Source organism: Heptranchias perlo, chromosome 26 (assembly GCF_035084215.1).
Source record: "Heptranchias perlo isolate sHepPer1 chromosome 26, sHepPer1.hap1, whole genome shotgun sequence".
NCBI classification, from domain to species: Eukaryota; Metazoa; Chordata; class Chondrichthyes; order Hexanchiformes; family Hexanchidae; genus Heptranchias; species Heptranchias perlo.
This window is the reverse complement of record NC_090350.1, coordinates 35,384,415-35,410,368: the sequence shown is the minus strand read 5'-3', so window position 1 is coordinate 35,410,368 and position 25,954 is coordinate 35,384,415. Positions and strand designations below refer to the sequence as shown.

The window sequence follows — 25,954 nt, the reverse complement described above, 5'->3', positions numbered from 1 at the left end:
GGTGCTGAGGCCAGTTGTAACAATCCTACCAGTGCCTTAGCTGAGATCAGTAACAGTGCAGACCAGGCAACAAGATACATTTTGTGAATAGACTCTAACTTCCTTTAACTTAGTCTTCCTAATTTTTCAAAAGTAGTTTATCTTATGCACCACAGTTTCTGCTCCACTGTTTTTCATTAATTCTGAGGGCTTCAATCTTTGAAGAAAATATTCTTTAGTGTAAGCACGTTCTGCTGTAAAGGCTGTGCATTTAAATGGAATCAGTTTGTGCCGCTTCAATGAATGGATGGTTTCAAGCTTGAATAGCGTGAAACCAGGTGCTCTTTTTATACAGACATGCAAAACAATGCTATGAATAGATTTCAAATCAGTAAGTCATTCGGTATTCCTTTTTTATATTAAAAAGTAGAGTGTGCTTTTGTTGGGCAGAGTGGGCCAGCCAGAGTAGTCTCGGAAGGAGCGTGGCAGCAATTAAAAAGGCTCCTTCCTTTTTTTTATTTAGAGCTAGGCAAGACCCTGTAGAGTTGGCTTTTGGCATGTTTCCCAGGTAAAGCAAGTGGATTAGTAAACTCATTCAGGTTAGTCCTTAGTTTATCCCTACCTCCTGATTTCATTGAAGCAGCAGCATCAGAGACAGTAGATTAGAGAGCGGCATTAATCATAGAACAGACCACGTAATTTAAAAATGAGTCTTTGGACAAGTGAAGAGAGAAAATCACGGACAAAATGCATCTTATGTAAAGTGAAAGGAGCCTGAAGGGTGATTGCAGTTAGAGCCAGTAACCTTTTTACTACCTGCATACCCTTGAATTCAACATGGTCTATATTTAAAGCAGACTGCAGTGTTAACATCCATGTTTCAAGTTCTTATCCAGAAGCAGTCACATTGATTTTATCTTGTACTGTCACTCAGGCCTATCGGTATCTCAGGTAGGCACCTCTGTGGCAATTAACCAACTATTTTGCTTTAAAAGGTGCTGATGTTTTTTCTGTATGGGTCAATGGGCTGATGAAGTGATCTGTGTATTTAGGTGAGTGGCCCATCGAGAGCCAAGCAAATTAGAGCACTTAAAGGGCAACTTTGGATATTTTCTTCATTAAAGTGTTATGTTTTTCTCTCAAGAAAGCTAAAAATTTGGTTGCATTATTATGTGCATTTTGTCCACAGCAGCTTTGAAAATGGCCAAATCTTTTTGTGCAATTGCCTGAATTTTTTTAATTTTTGAAAATCAATTGCATCTTGACTAAGTTCCACATCTTGGTCTAAGTTTTCATTGAAAAGCAAATTCCGAATTCATTTTGTTATGGGTAGTGTAACCCCTTTTCGGGTTTATATTAGTTGATCTCCTGTTGTGTTGCACTCTGAGTCAAGACCAAGACGTAGAAATTACACTTTGCGCTTGCCAGCATGCGATTTTCTGTCCATTCACCTTAGTGGACTTCCTGTCAACCTTTCCATTATAAATTCAAATGTCGACATTTATAATGGAAACTGCTTAAATAACCTATAACACTAATTCTACCCTCCCGCCACTTGTGGTACTGCAGTAAGGTTCTTATTTATACTGCAAATAAGTACACGAAATGCTTCTATTACCAGTTGAACTAGTTACACTAAAGGTCTGCTTCATATGTCTTCAACTTAGCATTAGTTTGTGCATCTCAGATGGTGCTGAGGTTTTAGAACTAAAATGCCTTTCCTGTAGCAAGCTTCAAATTTACTTTCATTGGATGAAAATGGTAAGATTTTAATTTCTAAATGTTGTAATGTTTGTTTTACTCCAAAATGTGGAGGTAAAATTACTTAGGAACTGTATTACTAAGAATGTTTCTGGCTTGTTATTTACATTTTAGGTAGCTTCTAGAATTCTGTTTTTTTTGATACCTTATTTGAGAAGGAAATTGCCGAACATAACAAAGAAAACAAAACATATCTCAAGGTTTCTTTCCACACTTTGGAAAGGAAGCATGACTATGTGGCCTTGAACCACATTTTAAACATGTTGCTCAATATGCACAGAAGCAGTGTAATGCAGCAGGGAAATGCCGAAGAGAGTAGTGACATAAGGAAACTATTAAGTCAACGCTCTGGTGTTTTCCTATGATAAATAAACAAACTGAAAAGAAAATATCAGCCTTACTGATAGCACAACAGTATAGAAAATAAGTGTCCTCCTTCATCTACTGCAGCTGTGGAAATCTATATACGTAGTTGTTGCATGTTATTAATGTTAACTTAGAAGCAGTTTGGTGGATTTTGGGCTGAAGCGTTCATTGCTGTACGGTATTTTTAAAACTGCAAATGTTCTTGAAATAATCAGCATTTGTAAAATCACTGCTTTCTAGTTCTAGATTAGTTGTGCACCTCAAGATTGTTCCTGAAGTGCAGAAATCAAATCTTGTATTGACAATGTTATGTTGTGTGGTGGACCTACAGGTAACTACTCTCTGGGAATGCCTACAAATATTAATTATTTTGTTACGCACTAAGATCTGGAAATGGTGTGATGTAAACATTACTTCAAATTTAGGGACGTAGTTAAGTAAAGTATCAGAAAAGACTCATCCATCTGGAAAATAAGTATTGATATTTGAAGTGGACTTTTCCTCTGGTTATGCCAAAACAAAAGGAAACAGCATTTTGCACCAAGTGAATGGTTTCTTTCCCCATTGAAAGGGGTACTTCATTGTGGGTTTCCACCATGAGTTTCTTTGGTTGTGAATACCTGACAGAAAATTCTGAATTGTTGTTCATTGAATGGCAGATTATGTTTTCTCATGCCTCGATTATGCTGGCTTTTGCTGTCCAGGAATTGATTTGGTTCTGTTTTGATTGCACCTCCAAGTACATTTCAGTAGTTTGACTAGCTGCTGACTCCACTGAATACAGTGGTGAATGTATGTATGCCATGGCCAAAACTGTGTTGCGGAACAGTATGCAACGTTTCATGAATCATTCTGGGTGTAAAAATTGGAAATCAACTAAGCTTGCAATTATACTGCCGTTTAAAGCTGAGTGTTGGTAAAGCGATACCAAGCCAATTTCAGTGCACAACTCCTATTTAATTCTTTGCTTCTGGTCTTCTGTACGTGTAGCCATTTCAGACCTCATTTTTCTGAAGTTACTACAAGTAGGAGGTTAGAAACAAAGGGATATGCATTTTTTTTTCTTTGAAGTTCCTTCTGAGAATTTGGGAAGTTGGAGAAATTGTATGCCGTAGACCTGAAAACTGTCAAATGATCTCTTGCATCACTGGTGATGCCATGGTATTATTTTGCATCATGACCCAAGTGCACTGAACCAAATCTGCATGTTGAGCAGCAGCAGAGGCGTCTGTTCCATCAAAGGCCTAGGGATCCACAAAAAAGTGAGTCTTCGCTGCTACTGGTTGTGTAGCTAAATATCTGGTCATCAGCACAAGACCTGTGGATTGGCAGTCAACACTCTAGTAAGGTAAAAATAACTTTAGATTTGTGTTGTGGGCATTTGTTTTAGTTTTGGGATGTTCAGTAAACCAAGGTAGTAGTGTTTGAGTTTTCACTGGCAGAATTGAGAACTATTTGGAAAGTGTAATATTACGTCCTGGTCATTTTTTTTAAATTTGAAGACCAGCAGCCCCGTTAGCAGCACAGCTCTAAGTCAGTCATACAGGAAAAAAAAATCAATCCTTCAGCTTGGTTCTAATGTTGCAGTCAAGGAAATAAGGAAGAGGGGTGAGATATTATTTGGAAACTGAATGGAGATGCCATCTCAGAACCATGGCCATCCCGTTTAAATTTAAGGCCTTGTATTAATTTGTTTAAATATTTTGTGCGGGATGGTGGCTTTTTCTTATTCCAATTACGATTATGTTTTCATGGGTTTCAGTTCTTCTTGCCAGTGCTGCTCTGAATCTGGCCAGTGGGAGGAGTTCCAACACATTGGCTGCCTTGAGGTTTTATAACTTACTGTGTAGACTTTAAGCATGCTTTAAAATGTTTGCATATCTGTGATTGGAGATTGGAGAAATGCTCCATCACTTGGGCAGCTAATTTGGCATTTGAGCCCTTTTAATAACGAGTTTTTTTTTCACCACAGATCTTGGTACAACATGGTGAGAAGTGCAAAACTTCTGAAGAGCGCCTGCCTTTATTGGAGGTCTATCGGATTTCTATCCAGAGTTATACAAGCGCACGGCCTTACCTGACTGCGGAGTGTGCTCATGTTAATTTTGTACTTGGTCGATTAGCAGTGTGAGTGTCTCTGCAATTTACAGCAACTTTTCTAAGAAAATTGGAGCCATAAGTATCTTCTTTAAAAGTATAGGAAATCTGCTTGGGATAGTTTATGTTCTTTCCCTTCTTGGCTGAGTAGCTAGTTTTGTGGCCCATAATGAGATTTGACCTCTTGTAAAATGTTTGCTGCCAAAGGATTTGTGCAGTACTCTTTGTGTGTAATTACTAACACTGTTAAATGCATGTCGGGTGATCAACATCCAGGCGCATAGTTTGAGGAACTTAACTACCATCATTAATATTAGTGAAATATATAAAACCACCTAAATTGCACTTTATCAATAAAAAGCAGTAGGTTTGTCGTATTTTGGTAGTACAGCATGCAGTTCACTGAGGTTCTGTTGCTCACTCACTCATCTGTCAATCAATTTTTGGCCAGGTTTGTCGGAATACCTTGTGGGTAACTGGTAGCTTCAGATTATGTGACACAGTAAATTATATGTAAACCATCTAATTTTATTGGCAACAAAATAAATATGCTCTATTTTCAGAAGTGATGCAAAGATTGTTGGTTTCTGTCAACAGATGTAATGTGTTCAGGAGAAGAATTCTGAAGCTTTAAAAAGGAGCTAGCTCACTCATGTTTCTTAACCTTGTTTAACAATTTTAGGAGTTGTTTTGAACTGCTACTGTCGCTGCCTGAAAAAGAGGTTCCACAAGATGTATGGCAGCAGCTGCAACAGACATTGCAGGTGAGTGAATGTTGCAGGAACTATCAGTTGGAAATAATTTTTTTTAAGTCTAATGTTTGAGATTTGAACTAGTTCTGAATTGTCTTGACAAGGTGAGGCTCTAAATTGTCAGTGATGTTCTAAAAAGTAATCTCCATAATCGGAGTGCTCAAATATACATTCATGTATAGTGTACTTATTTTCAGAAAGAACTTCACATTTCTAAATGTTAATGAAGTTTGGTTAATGACTTGTGAAGCTTATTAGTTTAAAAGATTAAAAGGCCTTTAAAGAAGTGATGGTCCAGGAACTGTCTAGTTACATTCCCACGAGGGGGAAAGGTAGGGCAATTAAAGCCAGAGCTCCCTGGATAATGAAAGAGATAGAGACTAAGATGAAGCAGAAAAAAGGGGTGTATGACAGTTGTCAGGTTGATAACACAAGTGAGAACCAGGCTGAATATAGAAAGTTCAGAGGGGAAGTGAAAAAGGAAATGAGGGGCAAAGAGAGAGTATGAGAATAGACTGGTGGCTAACATAAAATGGAATCCAGAAGTCTTCTATAAGCATATAAACAGTAAACAGGTAGTAAGAGGAGGGGTGAGACCAAAAAGGAGATCTACTCATGGAGACAGAGGGCATGGCTGAGGTATTAAATGAGTACTTTGCATCTGTCTTTACCAAGGAAGATGATGCTGCCAAAGTCACAGTAAAAGAAAAGGTAGTTGAGATACAGGATAGGCTAAAAATTGATAGAGGAGGTATTAGAAAGGTTAGCATCCTAGGTTGCTGAGGGAAGTAAAGGTGGAAATTGCAGAAGTACTAGCCATAATCTTCCAATCTTCCTTAGATATGGGGGTGGTGCCAGAGGACTGGAGAATTGCAAATGTTCAAAAAAGGGTGTGAGGATAAACCCAGCGACTACAGGCCAGTCAGTTTAACCTTGGCGATGGGGAAACTTTTAGAAACGATAATTCGGGACAAAGTTAATAGTCACTTGGACAAGTGTGGATTAATTAAGGAAAGCCGGCACGGATTTGTTTAAGGCAAATCGTGTCTAACTAACTTGATTGAGTTTTTTGATGAGGTAACAGAGGGTCGTGGGGGCAATGCAGTTGACGTGTATATAGACTTCTAAAAGGCTTTTGATAAAGTGCCGCATAATAGGCTTGTCATCAAAGTTGAAGCCCGTGGAATAAGGGGCAGCGGCAGCATGGATACGAAATTGGCTAAGTAACAGGAAACCGCGTGTAGTGGTGAATGGTTGTTTTTCAGACTGGAGGGAGGTATGCAGTGGTGTTCCCCAGGGGTCGGTACTAGGACCACTGCTTTTCTTGATATATATTAATGACTTGGACTTGGGTGTACAGGGCACAATTTCAAAATTTGCAGATGGTACAAAACTTGGAAGTGTAGTGAACAGTGAAGAGGTTAGTGATAGACTTCAAGAGGACATAGACAGGCTGGTGGAATGGGCGGACACATGGCAGATGAAATTTAACGCAGAAAAGTGCGAAGTGATACATTTTGGTAGGAAGAACGAGGAGAGGCAATATAAACTAAAGGGTGCAATTCTAAAAGGGGTGCAGGAACAGAGATCTGGGGATGTATGGGCACAAATCTTTGAAGGTGGCGGGGCAGGTTGAGAAAGTGGTTTAAAAAAGCATATGGGGTCCTGGGCTTTATAAATAGAGGCATAGAGTACAAAAGCAAGGAAGTTATGACGAACCTTTATAAAACACTGGTTTGGCCACAACCGGAGTATTGTATCCAGTTCTGGGCACCGCACTTTCGGAAGAATGTGAAAGCCTAGGAGAAGGTGCAGAAGAGATTTACTAGAATGGTTCCAGGGATGAAGGACTTCACGTGGATAGACTAGAGAAGCTGGAGTTGTTCTCCTGAGGAGATTTGATAGTTATTCAAAATCATGAAGGGTCTAGACAGAGTAGAGAGAGAAATTGTTCTGATTGGTGGAGGTGTCAATAACCAGAGGACATAGATTTAAGGTGATTGGTAAAAGAACCAAAGGCAACATGAGGAAAAACTTTGGTACACAGCGTGTGGTTATACAATGCCTGAGGGGTGATGGAGGCAGATTCAATCATGGCTTTCAAAAGGGAATTGGATAATTACTTGAAGGGAAAAAATTTGCAGGACTACAGGGAAAGGGTGAGGGGAGTGGGACTAGCTGGAATGCTGTTGCAGAGAGCCGGCACGAACTCGACGGGCTAAATGGCCTCCTCCTGTAACCATTCTATGATTCTATAAATAATAACAAAGAACTTGCATTTCTGTAGCTACTTATCATGTCACTTGGAGCTTTGGTGCCACTGTGGCTATGTGGGCAGATGCACCAATGCCCCATGCACAACAATGAGCTGAATTGACCAGCTATATCTCAATGGTGTTGGTTAAAGGAAAATTCTTGGGCAGAATACTGGAAGAACTTCCTGCTCTTTGAATAGGGCCACAGGATCTTCAACATTCTCCTGAACATGCAGACGGGACCTCAGTCTAACGTTTGATCTAAAGGACGCCGTCTCCAAACATGCAGCGCACACTCAGTACTGCATTGCGCCAGCTTAGATCATGCACTCGTGTCCTAAAGTGGGCTTGAACCCATAAGCTTCTGACTTTTGCATATAGTGCATACTGTGCCACACAGAAGCTTGTACAAACTATGACATAGATTTGAGTTCTACAAATATCTATGTGGAGCTGCTTCTTCAAAAAAATACCATATTTATGAGCTAAGACTAATTTTGCCATGAGGAAAATGATTCTTTATGGTTTACTCTTTGGCTCAATCTGTTGAGCATCTTTAGATACAGTCTTAAAGCATAATACTGTTAGGGGTTGCAGAAAGGAAATATTTTTCCAATTTGTTCCTTCTGAAAAAGTTGTAAACCATCTCCTGACGCATCCCCATTGGCTCAGCGGACTGTAGTTGTTATCCCTATCTCTGGAACATCCTCCAGCCTTCTAACCCTTCGAGATCTCAGCGCTCCTCCAATTCTGACCTCTTGCACATCCCAGATTTTAATCGCTCCACCATTGGTGGCCGTGCCTACAGCTGCCTTGACCTAAACATCTGGAATTCCCTCCCTAAATCACTCCACCCGTCTACCCCTCTCTCCTCCTTTAAGATACTCCTTAAAACCTACCTCTTTGACCAAGCACCTGTCCTAATACCTCCTTATGAGGCTCAGTGTCAACGTTTGATTTACCACGTTAAATGTGCTTTATAAATGCAAGTTGTTGCTGAGAGGACCGGGCTCAGCTGTGATGCTTCCCTCTGTCAAGTAACTTATTGACACTGCTGTTAGATGTTGCACACAAATGATGAGTGAGGTAGCGGAGGGTGACCAGTACCAATGGAACTGTATCCTAGCATCTTCAGGAGAGATGGGGAGAAAATTGCTGGTGAAATCTGGCAGAAAAATATTTCCCCAAAAATAAATCAGCCCCCTGTTAGAAATAATTTGTAGCACAAAATGTCACAGCTGAGCAGACTGATCTTTTTATATGGAGTGCTTCCATTGATTACTGAGATTGCATACATTTTGTTTATGCATGCCATGAATGGTGATGATTCCCAAAAATTTTTTATGCAGTGGAGTGTTGCCCCAGAAGATCATTCTTCTACGCTATAGCACAGGACTTGGGTGTAATACATGGAAAAAGTGCTTCCGCTTAGCAGAGCATTATTCTTGGCATGAGTGTAAACTTGTTCTGAAACATCTATACTGTTAGGATTTGAGGGGTAGAAAACACTGGTGGGAGTAGTTTATAGGCCGCCAATAGTAGCTATACTGTTGGCCAGAGCATTAATCATGAAATAATAGGAGCTTGTAACAAAGGTAATGCATTAATCATGGGGGGTTTTAATCTTCATATAGACTGGGCAAATCAAATTGGCAAAGGTACTTTGGAGGACAAGTGCATGGAATGCATTCTAGACGGTTTCCTAGAGCAATACGTCATGGAGCCAACCAGGGAACAGGCTATTTTAGATCTTGTATTGTGTAATGAGACAGGGTTAATTAGTAATCTCACAGTAAAGGATCCTCTGGGGAGAAGTGATCAGAATATGATAGAATTTCATTGAGTTTGAGAGTGACGTACTTAAGTCAGAAACTAGAGTCTTAAACTTAAATAAAGCCAATTACATAGGTATGAGGGGCGAGTTGGCTAAGGTAGATAGGGAAATTAAATTAAAGGATTTGACAGTTGAAAAACTATGGCAAACATTTAAAGAAACATTTCAATATTCTCGACGAATATACATTCCATTGAGAATTTAAAAACTCCACGGGAAAAGTGATCCACCCATGGCTAACTAAAGAAGTTAAGGATAGTATTAGATTAAAAGAAGAGGCCTTTAATGTTGCCAAGAAGAGTAGTAAGCCTGAGGATTGTGAGAGTTTTAGAAACCAGCAAAGGATGACCAAAAAATTGATTAAAAAGGGAGAAAATAGAATATGAAAGTAAACTAGCAGGAAATATAAAAATGGATTGCAAGAGCTTCTACAAGTATTAAAAAGGAAGAGAGTAGCAAAAGTAAACGTTGGTCCCTTAGAGGCTGAGACAGGAGAAATTATAATGGGGAATCAGGAATTGGCAGATGCGTTAAACAAATATTTTGTATCTGTCTTCACAGTAGAAGACAAAAAGCATACCAGAAATAGTAGGGAACCAAAGGGGTAATGAGAGTGAGGAACTTAAAAGTAATTATTACCAGTAGAGGAAAAAGTACTTGAGAAACTAATGGGACTAAAAGCCGATAAATCCCCTGGACCTTACTGCCTACATCTGAGGGTTCTAAAAGAGGTGGCTGCAGAGATAGTGGATGCATTGGTTATGATCTTCCAAAATTCCCTAGGTTCCAGAACGGTCCCAGCGGATTGGAATGTAGCAAATGTAACCCTGCTATTCAAGAAAGAAGGGAGAGTAAACAGGGAACTACAGGCCAGTTAGCTTGACATCAGTCGTCGGGAAAATGCTGGAATCCATTATTAAGGAAGTGGTAACAGGGCACTTAAAACAACATAATATGATGAGGCAGAGTCAACATGGTTTTATGAAAGGGAAATGGTGTTTGACAAATTTATTAGAGTTATTTGAAGATGTAGCTACCAGGGTAGATAAAGGGGAACCAGTGGATGCAGTATATTTGTATTTTCAAAAGGCATTCGATGTGATGCCACATAAAATGTTGTTACCCAAGATAAGGGCTCATGGAGTTGGGGTAACATATTAGCATGGATAGAGGATTGGTTAACTGACAGAAATAGAGTAGGGATAAACTGTTCATTTTCAGATTGGCAGGCTGTAACTAGTGGGATACCACAAGGATCGGTGCTTGGGCCTCAGCTATTTGCAATCTATGTTAATGACTTGGATGAAGGGACAGAGTATAGTAAATCCAAGTTTGCTGATGATACAAAGCTAGGTGGGAAAGTAAGGTGTGAAGAGGACACATAGTCTGCAAAGGGATATAGACAGGTTAAGTGAGTGGGCAAGAAGGTGGCAGATGGAGTATAATGTGAGGTCATTCACTTTGGTAGGAAGAATAGAAAAACAGAATATTTTTTAAATGGTGAAAAACTATTAAATGTTGGTGTCCTGGTACAAGAAACACAAAGTTAACATGCAGGTACAGCAAGCAATTAGGAAGGCAAATGGCATGTTGGCCTTTATTGCAAGGGGATTGGAGTACAAGATTAAGGAAGTCTTATTACAATTGTACAGGGTTTTGGTGAGACCTCACCTGGAGTATTGTGTACAGTTTTGGTCTCCTTATCTAAGGAAGGATATACATGCCTTAGAGGCGGTGCAATGAAAGTTCACTAAATTAATTCCTGGGAGGAGAGGGTTGTCCTTTGGGGCGAGGTTGAATAGACTGGGCCTATACTCTCTGGAGTTTAGAAGAATGAGAGGTGATCTCATTGAAACGTTTAAGATTCTGAGGGGGCTTGACAAGGTAGATGCTGAGAGTTTGTTTCCCCAGGCTGGAGAGTCTAGAACTAGAGGGCATAGTCGCAGGATGAGGGGTCGGCCATTTAAGATTGAGATGAGGAATTTCTTCACAGAGGGTTGTGAATTGGAATTCTTTACTCCAGAGGGCTGTGGATGCTGAGTCATTGAATATATTCAAGGCTGAGATAGATAGATTTTTAGACTCTAGGGAAATCAAGGGATATGGGGATCGGGCAGGAAAGTGGAGTTGAGGTCGAAGATCAGCCATGATCTGATTGAATGGCGGAGCAAGCTCGAGGGGCCGTATGGCCTACTCCTCTTATTTCTCATGTTCTTACGAAATAACCATGCAAAGTAAGTTTTATGAAAAGTGAAATATCATTCCCAGCCACAGAAAACTACCAAAGCAGATTAATGATCCACTCTTTACGGCACATTACCATGCATTTTATCATACAGTTTCTCAGTCTGGCAGTTCCTGTGTTTACTGTTAAGCACTTATTCTAAAATAGTCCATGTGATTTACATCTTGATGGATTTATTTTCTGAAGCTAATTTTATTTCACTTTTAGATTTGTAGCACAGAATGTGCAGAATTGTAACGCTTGCATGCTTCAGAACTGTGAAAATCAGCATGGAAATGCAATATGGTGTTGCAGAAAGCATTGATGCCACTAGAATATTTATTGCTGTTGGCTTCAAGCCTAATAAAGTTGTTGAAAATAACTGTTAAATGAAACGTGACATAAATTCTAAAAAAAAATAATCGTCCCTTTTGTGTTGGACTCGGGTCTGGTTGTAATTCACCTGTGAATACATTTTGAAGTGACCGTGCTTCTGGAAATAAAGCCATGCAGCACACACCTATTCAGAATCCTGTGCCTGTACTCCTGAACTGTCACTGATGGTCCTCTGTTATCTTTTCGACAGAATTCTCACATTGCATTGCTGGAATTTGGTAATAATGAACTACAGACACTAGTTGCTATCACTAGAGATGGTGGTGCTTGGGACAATCCAGTCCTACAATGTATTCTTTCAAAGCAGCCAGCAGAGACTGAAGAAGGTAAGCATGATGTAGCTTCACCATGATTTTCTTTTTATGTGACTATCCATTTACAAAATAGTTCACCCTACATGCAGGTTTAAATTGCATTCATCTGAATACTATTTATATAAACCAAGGTACTATACACTTCGATCTGAAACACATCTATAACATGGTAATTCATTCTGTAATATACTGACTATATTCAGTGACTATTTTATAGCAATATAAATATAATTACTATAAAGATAATTGAGGCCGCATGCACACGAGGACCTAATTGATACTTATGAAAAGTTGTCTGGGAGGTTTACTTGTCCAATCTGGCATTCAAAATCTGAACTACGAGAAAGGTGATCTTGGATTGGTAGCTCCAATGCCTTATCACAGACAGCTTCACAGCCTGAATTCTGCAACCAGTTTTAATAAAGGACGGTCCAAAAAATGAAGCAGAATGGCTGCTAAAGTCTTTGCTGCTTTTCATTTACTCCCAATTGCATCAATAAACATCTGAAAAAAGGATTGGGGAAATCACAACCAAAAATAACCTAACTGACTGTGGATTAGTATTGATAGAAAACAGCTAGTCTAAATATATTGTAATAAAAAGTACTTATTTTCTAAAAATGTAGATTACCCTTTTTTTCTTGTGTTTTTTTGCTTTTCCCTTTTCCGAATTATTGTTTTGTTTTTGCTTTCTATTTGAGAATTTGGGTAAGCTGTAGGAAGTGCAGTTTAAAGTAGCAGAATCCTTTTTTGCTCCCTTTCAGGCATTGACTACTACTGACTGTGGTTGCACGGATGCCAGGTCCCCTCTGGTACCTTGCCCAAGAAGTTTGACCATGGGGATATCACAGCCTGTCTAGACACATGCTTTCCAGCATGAGTCATTGAATAGCAAGCACCTGGCTGATTTTCTATCTCTCTTTCCTGTCCCCCTCAAATTCTTGGCCTGGGGCCAATTGCAACACCCCAAACTGCTACCCTAGCTGAGATCAACTAACTCAGCTCAGAGAGAATTGAACCTGGGATATTCTTGCTATATAATACAGTTGCATGCTGACTTTTTGGAACTGAGCAACAGGGGAAGCTGCTGAATGGTCCTTAATTTGGAAGCAGCTCTAATAGATTTGTAAACAGATCAGGAATATCAGGAAGGCACACATGCCTCATCTTGTAGACAAAAACAGCCTAAATGCACACAGCCAGGTGCCTGAATAAAGAGCTGAATCCCATTTTTAAAAAAAATCAATAAATAAATTCTCCCCTTATTCATCCTTTATGTGCTTATCAGACCGTGTCCTTCCAGGGGTTTTATACTGTCTGAAGTTGTGGATCATGGGATCTTTTCTCCTCCAGAATCCCACAGATTGGATACTCTTCTTGCCAAGAAACCAATTGGAACAACTTTGAAAGATGTCTAAAACAAGACACCTGCACCCTTCTCCTGGAGGACTCCTATGTTGAGATTCTAGCCATAGTACTTCATAAAAGACCATCCATAGACCAGTCCTCGAGTAATTTGTCTCAAAATTGGACGATTCTGTTGTAACTACCTTTTTGGTGTTGTGTATGTTGGAGTGTTTTTTCAATACTAATCAAAAAAAAAATGTGTTGCAGTATAAGACCTATTAATTTTATATGCATCTTCTGGTACAGTTTTAACACTGTGTACACACTACAATAAATCACTGGTTTATAGGAACAATGTAAACTTATTTCCCTCTGGGTTGATAAATGAAGTAAAGTTGGAATTGATCAGATTTTGCTTAACCTCATAGTTTGATGCAGTGCATGCATACCTAATTGGAATGTTTAGATAAATGGAATGATTTGATTTCCACTGAGCAGTCCCATTTTAAGAGGCATTGAGAGCATTATGCATGTGCCAAATGGTAATACTTGGAGAGGTTGCTCGTCGGGGAGGTGTCTTGGGAATAGGATGCAAAGAGATGGAGTGGGATTGGTAATGTATGGAAAGGACAGAAATAAAACCCAGATCAGGCTATGGCTGAGGAAGTATAAGCCAACTGATGAAAAGATCCAGGTAATACGCGTACTGTGTGCTCAGAAAAAACACAACGGAATAATTATTACACTGGAAATTATCTTTTTCCATCAGCCAGTGTAACATATGGAATAAAAGCTGACCGTTCACATAATTAATCTCAAACCTTACTGTTCCAACTTTTTTTTAGTATTCCATTTAGGTTAACATTTCTGTTCTACTTTTGATGCCAACAGAAACTTTGTAACTAAGATCTTTGTATTTTTGCGATTAGTTTGGAATGTAAATTATTGACGCACACAAACTTGATGGGGTGTTGCAGCTAGTATGTCTGAATTGTCTTTACACCAATTTCTGGCCACTTTGTATTATGCCACTATGCATTTCAAGCTGCATCCCCTCAAATTCTATGTTGCTTCCTCCAACTAATGTCTACATAGGAATGAAAATTAATTCAATATTGAAAATGTTTTAATCATATTTTATGCCGCTGATCAGAATTTGGTAATTGTGGAACATAAACCACTTTATCAAACTTAATTTCATCAAGTCTCGGGCAAGAGATTTATTTTTTGTAAACTAGTTTCTTATGAGTATCTTCTCTGTGCCATCTAATGCAAGCTAATGCCAAGATGCAGCAGTCAAGGATGCATCATCCAAGTTATATCTGTCTTTGTAGATTATAATCTAACAGCCTTTCTTGTTCATATAGTGAATAATTACTTGACCCGGGAGGGGCCTGCGTTCCTTGAGATACGCATTAAACATCTGATGAAGATGGATCGCAAGTTTGATGCAACGATGCTCGCAAAGCGTTGCGCTGAAAATTCAGAAATTAACAGCAAAGGTGCTTTTCGACAAATCTACCTCACTTGTCTCTGCAGTATGGGACCTAATGAGGACGCAGCAAAAGAGGTAAATTATTTTTTATGTAATCATGTTTGCCAGTACTGTAGCTCTATGGGATTAGCAGATCTGCAACCAGAAAATAATTTGTTTTAAAATTGGGGCCGCCTTGTTCTGAGTTTCAGCACTACACCAGAGTAAGTAGGTACCTGCTATAATTACTTTTTATAGAATTTTCACAGAATAATAGATTCTTAATTTAGGTAAGTGGTTAAAATGTATGTACAGTGCTGTGGTCAGATCACATCTTGAATACCTTATCCAGTTCTGGTCACCAAGGCACAAGGGAGATCTTCGAGCCCTAGTGGCAGTTCAGAGAGGACCTACAAGACTGATCTCTCGTCTCAGAGATTGAAGAAACTTGAGCTTTTCAGCCTTGAGAGGTGTCCTGAGAGAGAGATAAAAGATAGAAAAGGTAAATCTGGAACATGACTTCAGACTAAACTATGATAGTGGGACAATGGGGCATAGGTTCAAATACATGCAAATTTAGGATTGATGCCAGGACTTTCTCCTCAGATTAATCGATACACGGAATAGATTTCAGGTACAGTAGTGGAGGCAAAAACTCTGGAATCATTTTAGAAACAGTTTAATTCTCTGGGACTGAAGGGTTTTTCTGGAAGACTGCTTCGAATGGCCTTCCTCATCTATGTCTGTCTTATGATCTTGGAATGTACTAGTGGAACAGAATTCAAAACGTATTTGGAGAATTACACGCTTATTAACACTGTTGATCCCTCAAGTGTCATTTTCAGCAAAAATTGGGAGGGGTTGCCTGTTTTGCTTATCTACCAGGGTTTTGTAATAACCTTTTGTGAGTTAATATGTCCAAGTTGGTATTGCAAAGATTATCCATTCTAATATCTGAAACGTTCGGTTTCTGATAGATTGCACGTGTTGACTGCAAGGAAGTACTGGATATTATTTGTAATTTGGAGTCTGATGGCCAGGAAAACACTGCCTTTATCCTGTGTACAACATTCCTTACCCATCAGTTGCAACAGGAAAGTGTCTATTGCTCTTGGTGAGTTCTTTGTGCATTAATGTTTTACATATTCAAGCTAACAGCTTCACACGTACATATGTGGTGTTCACACTTGTTGGTCAGGATTGTTACTGGGATTTTGGTACGGTGTAATAAGTGTGTTTGTGCCACTGCCTGGCGTGTGAAGTACTTGTTTCCATTGCCTTTTGTCTTTGTTTCAATTGTTTGTCTCGTACCGAACAATTTTGTGTTCCAAAGTTTGATTTATGAACCATTGTAGTAAAATGACTTTTATTAAAGAACATAGCTGAAGAATAAAACAATTCTCCAACTGGAGTCTGACCCAAAAATAAACAAAAGTTGAGTCAAAACAATGATTTTTGTCTTCAAATCCCTTCGTGTCCTTGCACCACAGTACCTCTGCAGGCCTGTCTTGCCCCAAGTCCTTACACCCACCTTCTACTGGTTGACTGCGCATCCCCTGTCACTGCTCCACCATCGGTGGAGGAGCCTTCAGCCAGGCTGGCCTTGCACTTTGGAGCTCTCTTCCTAAACCTTTTTGCCTTGCAAACTTTTCGTCCTCATTCAAAATAAAACCTCCACCTCCTAACTTTCTCCCACTTGCTCTGCATCCAGCGGTTTTCCTGCAAAGCACTTTTGGATTTATTTTATGTAAAAGATGCTGTATGTAAATGTTAATTGTGTGCATAGTGGTTTCACTTTGATTAAGGAGTGTGGTAAAACTTTGCAGCAAAAGAACATTACTGGCATTATTAGTATTTGTATTGCCACTGTATTACAGCAAGCTAAGTTAAAACTTTCCTGTGCTCATTACTGAAAAGTAATGATTCATTTTCCACAAAGAAATCAATACCCAGCTCAATTTTTTTTGGGGGGGGAGGGGGTGCAAGTTTATTGCGAAGTTGATTAAATTAGGCTCTTCTGTTCTGTGTCCTCTGCTTTGAAGCAGTAATTGTAGCTTATTGTGTCTCTGACATTCTCTTCCTCTCCTGAAGATGTAAATTCTTTGGGCTTTGATTGTATGGGTGCCCTCTGGTTCTTCACCCAACTGGCCGCCATTCACGTGTGAGCCAAGCTTGGCACAGGTTCAGCAGACTATTAGCCATGCGTAACACCACAGCTGAGTCTGATCCTGACCTCAACTGGTGTCTCTGAATAGCAATCAGAAGCAGGAACTCTAGTTGATTTTCCCTCTCCCTCTCCCTAACCCAGGGAATCCGAAGCCAAATGTAGTGCCTCTATTGCTTCCCAGGCTGAGCTAAGCTATCTCAGTACAGACCAGAAATTGAATCCTGGTGCCTTTTGTTCTGATTGTTTAAGCTTCTCACTGGGGCAGATTTGTTAAACCATCAGGGGAGTCAAATTGTGTTAAATTTAATGTTTATGTACTATTTTGATCCCTGTTAAAATTACATAGTCTTTTCACACCAAAATACATTGTAACTGTTGAACAAATCCCCTTGATAGTCACTTGTGGGTTTTTTTGTACGTAATGTCGCTAGAGGCAACCACATATGAAAAGAGGTAAAAGATTTTTGGCTGCACGCACAGGAAGAATCAAAGCTGGTTATACTGTCACTTTTTAAACCCAGAAGTGGTTTGAAAATACCGTTTTTTTTCTCTCTTCCCTAAAGGGAACTCACTCTGTTTTGGAGCAAGTTGCAGAGGAGAATGGATCCCTCTTTGGATTCTTTCCTGGAGCGCTGTCGGCAGCTTGGTATTATTGCAAAGACAGTGTACCACATATTCTTCCTTATAAAAGTTATCCAATCTGAAGTAAGTAACCAGTTGATTTCTTAGAATAGGAAAATTTAATTGAAATACTGTTATGTATAGTAACCCTTTTCCTTATAGAACTAGTGCAAGTGCTTTAACTGTTGACTTGAAAATTGACTCATTATACTGCTTGCTATTTCAGTTACTTTATAAAAATATGAAGGCTCTTAATCATATTGTATTGCCACGTGTTAATGTAGTTTAGCACTTTTCTATAGCCAAAACTGTTTTGATTATATAAATTTGAAACAGGCTTTGTGTTAATCTGCCCTGACCCAAAACCTTTCAAATATCATTTACTACAATACCATCTTAAATTTTATATTAGAGCTCACTGGTAAACCAGTCCAGTGTTGAGCCACCTTTATAAAATCAGGAGAGACAACATGTACTCCTAGCTAGCTACCATGACATGTCAGTTAATTGAAGCTAGATGGGCTTGTGATGGCTGAAGAAGATATGAAGATAGTCCACTTTTGCGTGCACTGTAGAAAAGGTTTTGTTCAGCCAATAGATGGCATTTTTCACATTTCAGAATACACCTGTGTGTTCTACATGAATAAGTTCCAACAATTGTCTCTATCAATACTGTTTCCTTTGGAGGGGAAATATTTTCCTTCTAGTTTTTCTTATTTTTTGGGTCCATTCTTCCTCTGGAGAGTTGCTTCCCAAGTAGACTGGGTGATTCCTTATACTGTGATTTAAGGAGGTATAGTATTGGTGTACCAGTGCGTTGAACAGTCTCCCTCACTGGGATTTTAAATGCTGTATTTTAGAAAATTACACCGTAAGAGAAAATGTGGTCTGTGAGACCTCACAGGCATCTGCTGAGAAGGAGGGCAGTAGGTAAGCTGCTCTTAGTACTGTTCTATACAGCCTGTTGGGAAAACACAGGGTGACTGGTTGTTCGTTTATTCTTTTATCCTCTATCAACAAATGAAGCGCTGTCTTCTCAATGACTGGCTAAAATAAGAGACTAATGTGGGAAATTGGTGAGAAGGTGCACAATATTGTCCTTTAAGTGCATTTTAGCTAAAGTATCACTTGAGGGTCTTTTGGTAATACACATTTCTTAAGATAGGAAAGAAACATAACTTGTTTTTTTGTTTGTTTCACAGGCAGAAGGAGCTGGTCTCCCCATTTCTATTGAACTGTGTGTAGGAGCCCTTCGTATTCAGTCGAATGAAAATGCAGAGATGAAGATTTCCATTTGTAAGACCATTGCATGCTTGATGCCAGATGACCTTGAAGTGAGACGTGCTTGTCAACTCACTCAGTTCCTGCTGGAACCCACAGTGGATGCATACCGTGAAGTGGAAAAGCTGTATAAGCAGCCTGATCAAAAATATGATGAGGAAAATGGCCCTATTCCCAATTCATTACACTGTGAACTTTTGTTGGCTTTAAAAGCCCACTGGCCTATTGATCCAGAGTTTTGGGATTGGAAAACTCTAAAACGTCATTGTCGGGGGCATCTGGGAGATAAGGCTGTTGCCATTTCGGAAGATGAACTTAGTGAAGATGAATTAGATGGTAATGAACTCTTTGATCAGATGAGTAAAATCCCAGAGACTATGAATAATGGAAGAGAGAAAGATGGAGACTCTCTTAACAAAAAGAAAGAAAAGGTGATGTCTGAGAGATATTACAGATGGCTTCAAAATATGTTCTTCTGTGTACTGTGCAAGAAAGATTATGTTGTAGCTAGAATCGTACACCATGCAAAGACGCACATTAGAGACGGAATATTTTCTTGCCCTGTTTGTGCAAAGAAGTTTAAGAAAAAGGAACAGTTTACCCCACATGTAAAGGAACACATAAAAAAACCGAAGAGGGAGAAAAAACAGAAAAAGAAAGCAGAAGCAGCTGAAAAACCTTTGCTACCTGCATTAAATGTGAATGCTGCTCCTAAGCAACAACCTGCAGTAGATGAAGCGAAAGAATTGGTTAAAAAAGAGGTTGAGGAAAATGACTACATAATCTTCAGTGGAACTGACTTGGTGGAGGAAGAACAAGGTGATGTGTGCAAGCCTGAAGTGGATGAAACTCTTCTATCACAGTGGACAGAAAGTTATCCGTGCCCAGGTACCGATTGCTCGAGGTCATTTAAATACTACAAAAACCTCACTGCCCACTTGAAAAATGATCACTTGGACAACGATGAAAATGTAAAGCACTTCCTCGAAATGAATAACAGGAAGGCGCTGTGTAAATACTGCCGGCGCCATTTTGTTAGCGACTACCATCTTAAAGCTCATTTAAAGGTACATTCTGGATTGCAGCCCTATAATTGCATTCAGATGGACTGTAATGCAAGCTTTCAGGCCTTTGCTGATCTGGTGAAGCACAGAAAACAACATAAAGAATTCCGATCCAAATGTACGTTTAAAAATTGCAACAAGGTTTTCAGTGGGTCTTGCTTGTTGTATCACCATGAAGCTCAGCATTACAGGGAAGCAGCCTATTCCTGCAATTTATCTGGCTGTAAGAAATTCTACTTTTCCAAAAGTGAATTTCAAAATCATCTGCAAACACATGGTATAATGAGACTGGAAGATTTTGAGGCCAAATTTCTGAAAAAAGAAAGTAACTCCACAGAAGGTCTGGTCGATGATGGTTCTGAGCTTGTGACTGCAGAGGAAAAGCTCTGTTCTGTGGTTGACAGTTCCACAGAAAATGCAAATGAGAAGTTGAATGAAATTGCAGAAAGATCTTTACAAAGTTGCAGCTATTCTCTGCCCCAAGAAATGGTAAAAAGGGAAAATGAAGTACAACACAGTCCAGGTGGTTCTTATTACCCAACAGGACTAGGCAGTGGTGGTGCAGATTCAGGTTTTGTCAGCAAGAGTCGATCTGGATATAGTAATCTGCAGAGTGTTTATTCTGAAAATCTGCTTGTACCATTAGAAAAGTTGGCATCATTTAAAGAGCTAAGTGACATTGAGGACATGATGAAAGCAGCTACTCTTCATCCAGAAATTAACAGGAGCCTGGCTAAGCACAAAATCACTAGTGTTGGGGGTAGCTTGGCAGACTTAAATAAGCTTGCTTGTGGGATAGATGGCTGTATTATGATATTTGCCTTGACAAAAGATCTGAAGAAACACATTAAGATGGCTCATCCAAACTACTACAAGGCCAGGAAACGGATCGATAAACACAGCAGAGATGTTCTGAAAGGTTCTGGAGCAAATCAAGTCAAAGTTAAAACCGAAATGGGACAGCAGGCTTTTGCTCCGCAGCTGTCATCGTTGCAGGGACAGGAAGGCCAGTCAGTTGCACCCGGGATTGATGAACTTTGTGAAAATAGAAATGTGTTACTAAAAGCTCAGAGAGTTAAGAAGCCCAAGAACAACAGGAATGCCAAGTGGCCTGCTATTTTTAAGGATGATAAGTTTGTATGCTCCAGGTGCTTCAAGGAGTTTTCGAACCCCAAATCACTTGGTGGTCACCTGGCTCGCAAAATAAAATGCCCGTTACTTGCTGACAATAGCTCAGAGACTACTCTTAGAAAAGAGAGTTATGAGGGCCAGCCTCCAACTGGTGCTGGTTGTGTCCCTGTAGTACCTGAAGTGCCAACTCTGGAAGAACTTGTAAGAGCTCTGCAGAAGCTACAGTTAGATAAATCTGAAGCGTTTAGCAATGAAGTGACGGTGTGTGCTTCCACTTTTTCTTCACTTTCAGCGGAGCCTCCTTCTGTGCCGATCTCTACCGGTGATGCTTCTGTTTCCACACCTTCAGGTAATGATTCCCAATTGCAGCCACGTTCTCATGAGCTCTTCCAAAGCAATTCATCTAAAGAGGACCCGGGAATCATTAAGCCATTCGTCTGTGACCATGAAGGATGTGACTTTAAGGGAATGACCAAAGATGGCCTCATCAACCATTATGTTAAAACTCACAAGTACTCTAAGGACAAGGTTCTTCAGTTAAGCAGGTTTCAACTCAGGTTTGCACCATTCAAATGCCACATCTGCCTAAGAACATTTACAAGAAAAACAAATCTTAGAACTCACTATAAACAAATGCACAGGTTCAGTAAAGAGGACATGCAGAGAGGAAAGTTTTCCTATATAAACTGTGTTTCCGTTCCTAGCAATACAAATCCACAGCTGATTGTGCCAAATATACTAATTAAAACTGAGAATGACAGTGCTTACCTGACTGAAGATAATTTGTGCAGTGCTCAGAATGTCACTGAAAGGCTGTGTTTGACTGAGAAAGCTGGGCCTATTAAGACAGAAGAGGGTTGTCTTTACCCGATGAGTGTTTCTTACCAGACTAAAGACTATAATTTATTTGGGGATGAAGAACACACACACCTTGGCACAGTGAGTGGAAGTTGGCGCCAGACTGGAAGCGATTCAGAGAACACAATGAATGAGTCCTTCACTACTGAAATAGAGTGTTCGGAATCTGCAGAATCTTTAAAATCTGAGGAGATGCGTTTGAATGGCAGCATGGAATCTAGTATGATGCCAGATAGTGCAGACGATTCAGAATCCAAGGACGAAGGTAGAGGAAGCCGAAGAATTGGTGCTAAAAGTAACCTGTGTTACATGTTGAATAAATACCACAAACCTTATCACTGCATTCACAAGGGCTGCTCTGCGGCTTTCACTGGCCAGCCGAATTTGATACGCCATTACCAGACTGTGCATCAGTACAACCGGGAACAGATGTGTTTAGAAGAAGACCAAGGGAATGCCAAGAAAGACAATACCAAAGTGAAGAAAATCTTCAAGTGCAAATTTGAAGGTTGCACCAAACGCTTCCAATATCCTAGGGTGCTTTTGAGACACTACAGTGAAATTCACAAGCTCGCAGGAGGTGAAACTGGAAAGTATGCTTGTAATCAGCCAGACTGTCTGTCCTCCTTTAATGTATATAGTAACCTTAGACGCCACCTGCAACAAGCTCATGAAATTGATCTTGAAGTCAAAAGAGAGGCCCCAGGTGACTTAGAATTTAAGTGCAGTATAGATGGTTGCAGCCGTACCTACACTATCCGCTCCAGCTACCTGCGCCATGTCCAAAGACAGCACAAAGCCCATTATAAGTCAATATTACTGAGACCGCGCAAAAACTTTCAGTATGACCATAAGCCTAATTTGGAAAGACGCGACCAGGAACATCTTATTGACGGAGACACCTATGGCTCAGCTTCAACGGCTGAACCTGACTTGAAGCTATTTGAGCAGGAACAACTCACCGATGAAGACAGTTGTGGCTCTGCGCTATTGAGTGAGCCTAATTTGGAAAGAAGCAATGCGGAACATCTTACTGATGAAGACAGCTGTGACACTGAATCAGAGGTTGAGCCTGATTTTGAAAGATATGAGAAGCATCTTGACTCATACAGTCCAGCAGTAAAGCTTGAGCCTAACTTTGAAAGTCACGACAGTGGTGATCCTGCTGATAAAGCATACAGCACAACGGCTGAATTGGAGTCAGATTTAGAAAGGGGTGTTGCAGGTCATCATTCTGATGACACAAATGACTCCGAACCACTGGAAGAAGACTCTGAGAGAAATGAATCTTGTGTGGCCTCTGATCGTTCCCCAGTGGATGAGTATGAAAAGGATTCAAGAAAATCGGGCAGGTGTCGTGAATATTTGCTGAAGAGTATGGACCATGGATTTGCAATGTGTAAAACTGAGATTTTGAGGGATCAGTTTCCATGCATGGCTGATGACTGTCAAACAGTTGTCCTGAGTCGGCGCAGTGTTTTGAGACACTACAAGATAAAGCACAAAATGACTGCTAAATATATTAAGCAGAATTTTAGTGCTCTTCTAGTGTGCAAGAAATACCCTGATCCATCACACAGTGAAAAATTGGGATCTGATTCACCAACCCTTCCCAAAAAAGTGGAACCTGAGCAAACAGAGGAAGCTCCGGGTTGCAGTGTTCTTAGGCAACAAAATGGAGAAACTCCTTTGAAAACTGAGTTTAAAAGTGAACCTGATGAAGTTGGACCAGGACAACAATTGCATAACTGCAATGTGGGAAATGGAAACAATACTATTTCTGGTGGTGGAAATGTTCTGTTTCCTGGGAAATCTGTAAATAGCAGTCCTGCTACAGGGATGGCAAATGGCAGTCCAAGCTTCAAAGAAAATGATGCAAATCAAGCTTTTTTACCTAAAAATGGAGGAGTAATTGCTAACATGGTAAAACAAAGTGGGAGCCAAAATGGTTCACTTTTCACTAAATTGAAGCAGCCTTTGAAAAGAAAATCTGAAATGGAGGGACAGTCACAGAGAACAGATTCCATGTATTCTAGTTTGACACAGGGCTCACTCTTTGGCACCAAAGATGGCCAACAGAGCCAAAATGCTCAGCAGAAACCATTTGACTTGACCACGTATAAACCAATAGGCTTTGAAGCCTCATTTCTGAAGTTTATTCAAGAAAGTGAAGACACTGAGAATGATGTTGATGAAACGTGGCATTGGGAACCGCCTAAACGCTGCAAAAAACATGCTTCACAAAAGAGGGAGTCGGCGGTTAACACTGGATCGAAAGAATCTACAAAGGAAAACTGTAAAGGGTACAGTGCAAACTGCGACAAAAATGACTCTGCTGTGCATAACAGTTTCACAGCAATTGAGCCTCTAATTTCCCCGGGGCAGTCTCCATCTTTGGAGAACTTACGAACGATATTGGATAAGGCACTCACAGACTGTGGAGATCTTGCCTTAAAGCAGCTTCATTTTCTTCGACCTGTAGTAGTCCTGGAAAGGTCTGAGTTTTCCACTCCCCTACTAGAACTGTTTCCAACAAAAAAGAGCGACGAACTCTGTGTGGGAAGTTCATAGAACTATTTGTATCTATTTTGCAAACTGAAATCACTATACTGTAACCTATATAGAGTGATGAAAGCAGTGCTGCAGAGAATAAAAAGTGAATACACCTGGGTCTTCCATATGCGAAACGAAACCTTGGTTTGTTCTGGTTTTGTGCATGATTGTGTGTGTGTATACGGAACAAGTATTAGGGTACTTATCGGGGATTAGTAGTTCTCACTAAAAAGAACTTGACTTGAATGTGCACATACTGGTGCTCTTCTGTAATATATTGTACGCTACATCTCCTTTATGTATGGGTTTTGAGATAGTACACACTGTCAATTAAATGGCAATTTTTCACAAAAACATTGTACTGATGGATTTGTACTATAAATTACATTGTATTGATGCTTTTGGAAAAAAAAAGACATTGGTCACCTAATTGATTTATGGGGATCAATATAGTCTTGACGGTTAAGTTATCAATAAAGAAAAGATATTTCTTTTACTGCAACAGAGCTTTGGTTAACCCAATTTTAAGTTAAACCTGTAGTTTTCTCTGAAATATTCTTGCCATCCTTTAGAAATTAATATACAAATTGGGACAAATACTGTTGCTGATTTTTTTTTGACGGTTTTCCTTTTGTTTCACTTTTACATGACTTACTACACAAAATTTGATTCACATTTCATGTAAAATGGACTCCAAAGCTTTATTGCTGTAACTGGAATTCTCCCTTTAGCTTACTACTGTGTAGCATTTCTTCTGTTCTGGATTCAGTTTTTTTTTAAATGGACCAAATTGACTAGTGCAGTATTTGTTTCCTGTGCATATTTTGATTAACTATTCCATCCCAATATTTTAGGTCTTGACACGCAAGATAAAGTGGTACCTTGAAGATCATTTTTAGTGTGTGTGTGTTGGGGGTGGTTGTGGTAAGAGAACAGGGGATAATGGTGCTCTTCCTGTTTTTGAAGTGCTTCATTAGTCATTCAACATGAAGTTTTCAGTGTGAAATCTCAAATCTTTTTCTCAGTCTGATTAAGCCTAGACTGTTGTGGCCAGTACACCACATTAACCTTCCAGGAAGGTCTATTAGAAGGCATTTGATGAGTCATGTGCATAGCAAAACAGACTTTTGGGTGGCTTCTGAAGAGCACTAAAGAGGCCTTGGTAATTTGGAGTTATTGGGTAGGTAATTAAGTTTTGATATTGTGCTAGTTATTTTAGAATAGCCCATGTTACAATTGTAGATTTTACAATGGAGCTCTTTGAAAATCAGTTTCTATTTTGAAATATTTTTCATGTACTAAAGGACTAAATTAAGTTAATCTTATGGACCCTTAAAGCATAATGAGATTTATTGAATGTAAATTCTGTGCTTTTAGGATCACATTGCATTGTTGGGAGTTATATGATTCCCAAAGATTGCAAAATCTACAACTGTTAAGTCAGCTCAATAAGGGGTACTACATATTGCATGTAGTATAT

General features: G+C 39.6%; 1 protein-coding gene across 1 annotated transcript in view; it reads left to right on the top strand.

Moving 5' to 3' along the window:
• rlf (RLF zinc finger) overlaps positions 1 to 24,828 on the top strand; it is a 60,122-nt gene extending 35,294 nt beyond the window's left edge. Inside the window, exons 2-8 of the mRNA XM_068006756.1 lie at positions 4,079 to 4,233; positions 4,886 to 4,967; positions 11,855 to 11,990; positions 14,693 to 14,895; positions 15,777 to 15,913; positions 17,530 to 17,671; positions 18,790 to 24,828. Of these exons, the coding sequence (XP_067862857.1) occupies positions 4,079 to 4,233; positions 4,886 to 4,967; positions 11,855 to 11,990; positions 14,693 to 14,895; positions 15,777 to 15,913; positions 17,530 to 17,671; positions 18,790 to 24,492 (6,558 nt within the window). The 3' untranslated portion in view covers positions 24,493 to 24,828. The remainder of the gene's footprint in view (positions 1 to 4,078; positions 4,234 to 4,885; positions 4,968 to 11,854; positions 11,991 to 14,692; positions 14,896 to 15,776; positions 15,914 to 17,529; positions 17,672 to 18,789) is intronic.
• The last annotated feature ends 1,126 nt before the right edge of the window (positions 24,829 to 25,954 follow it).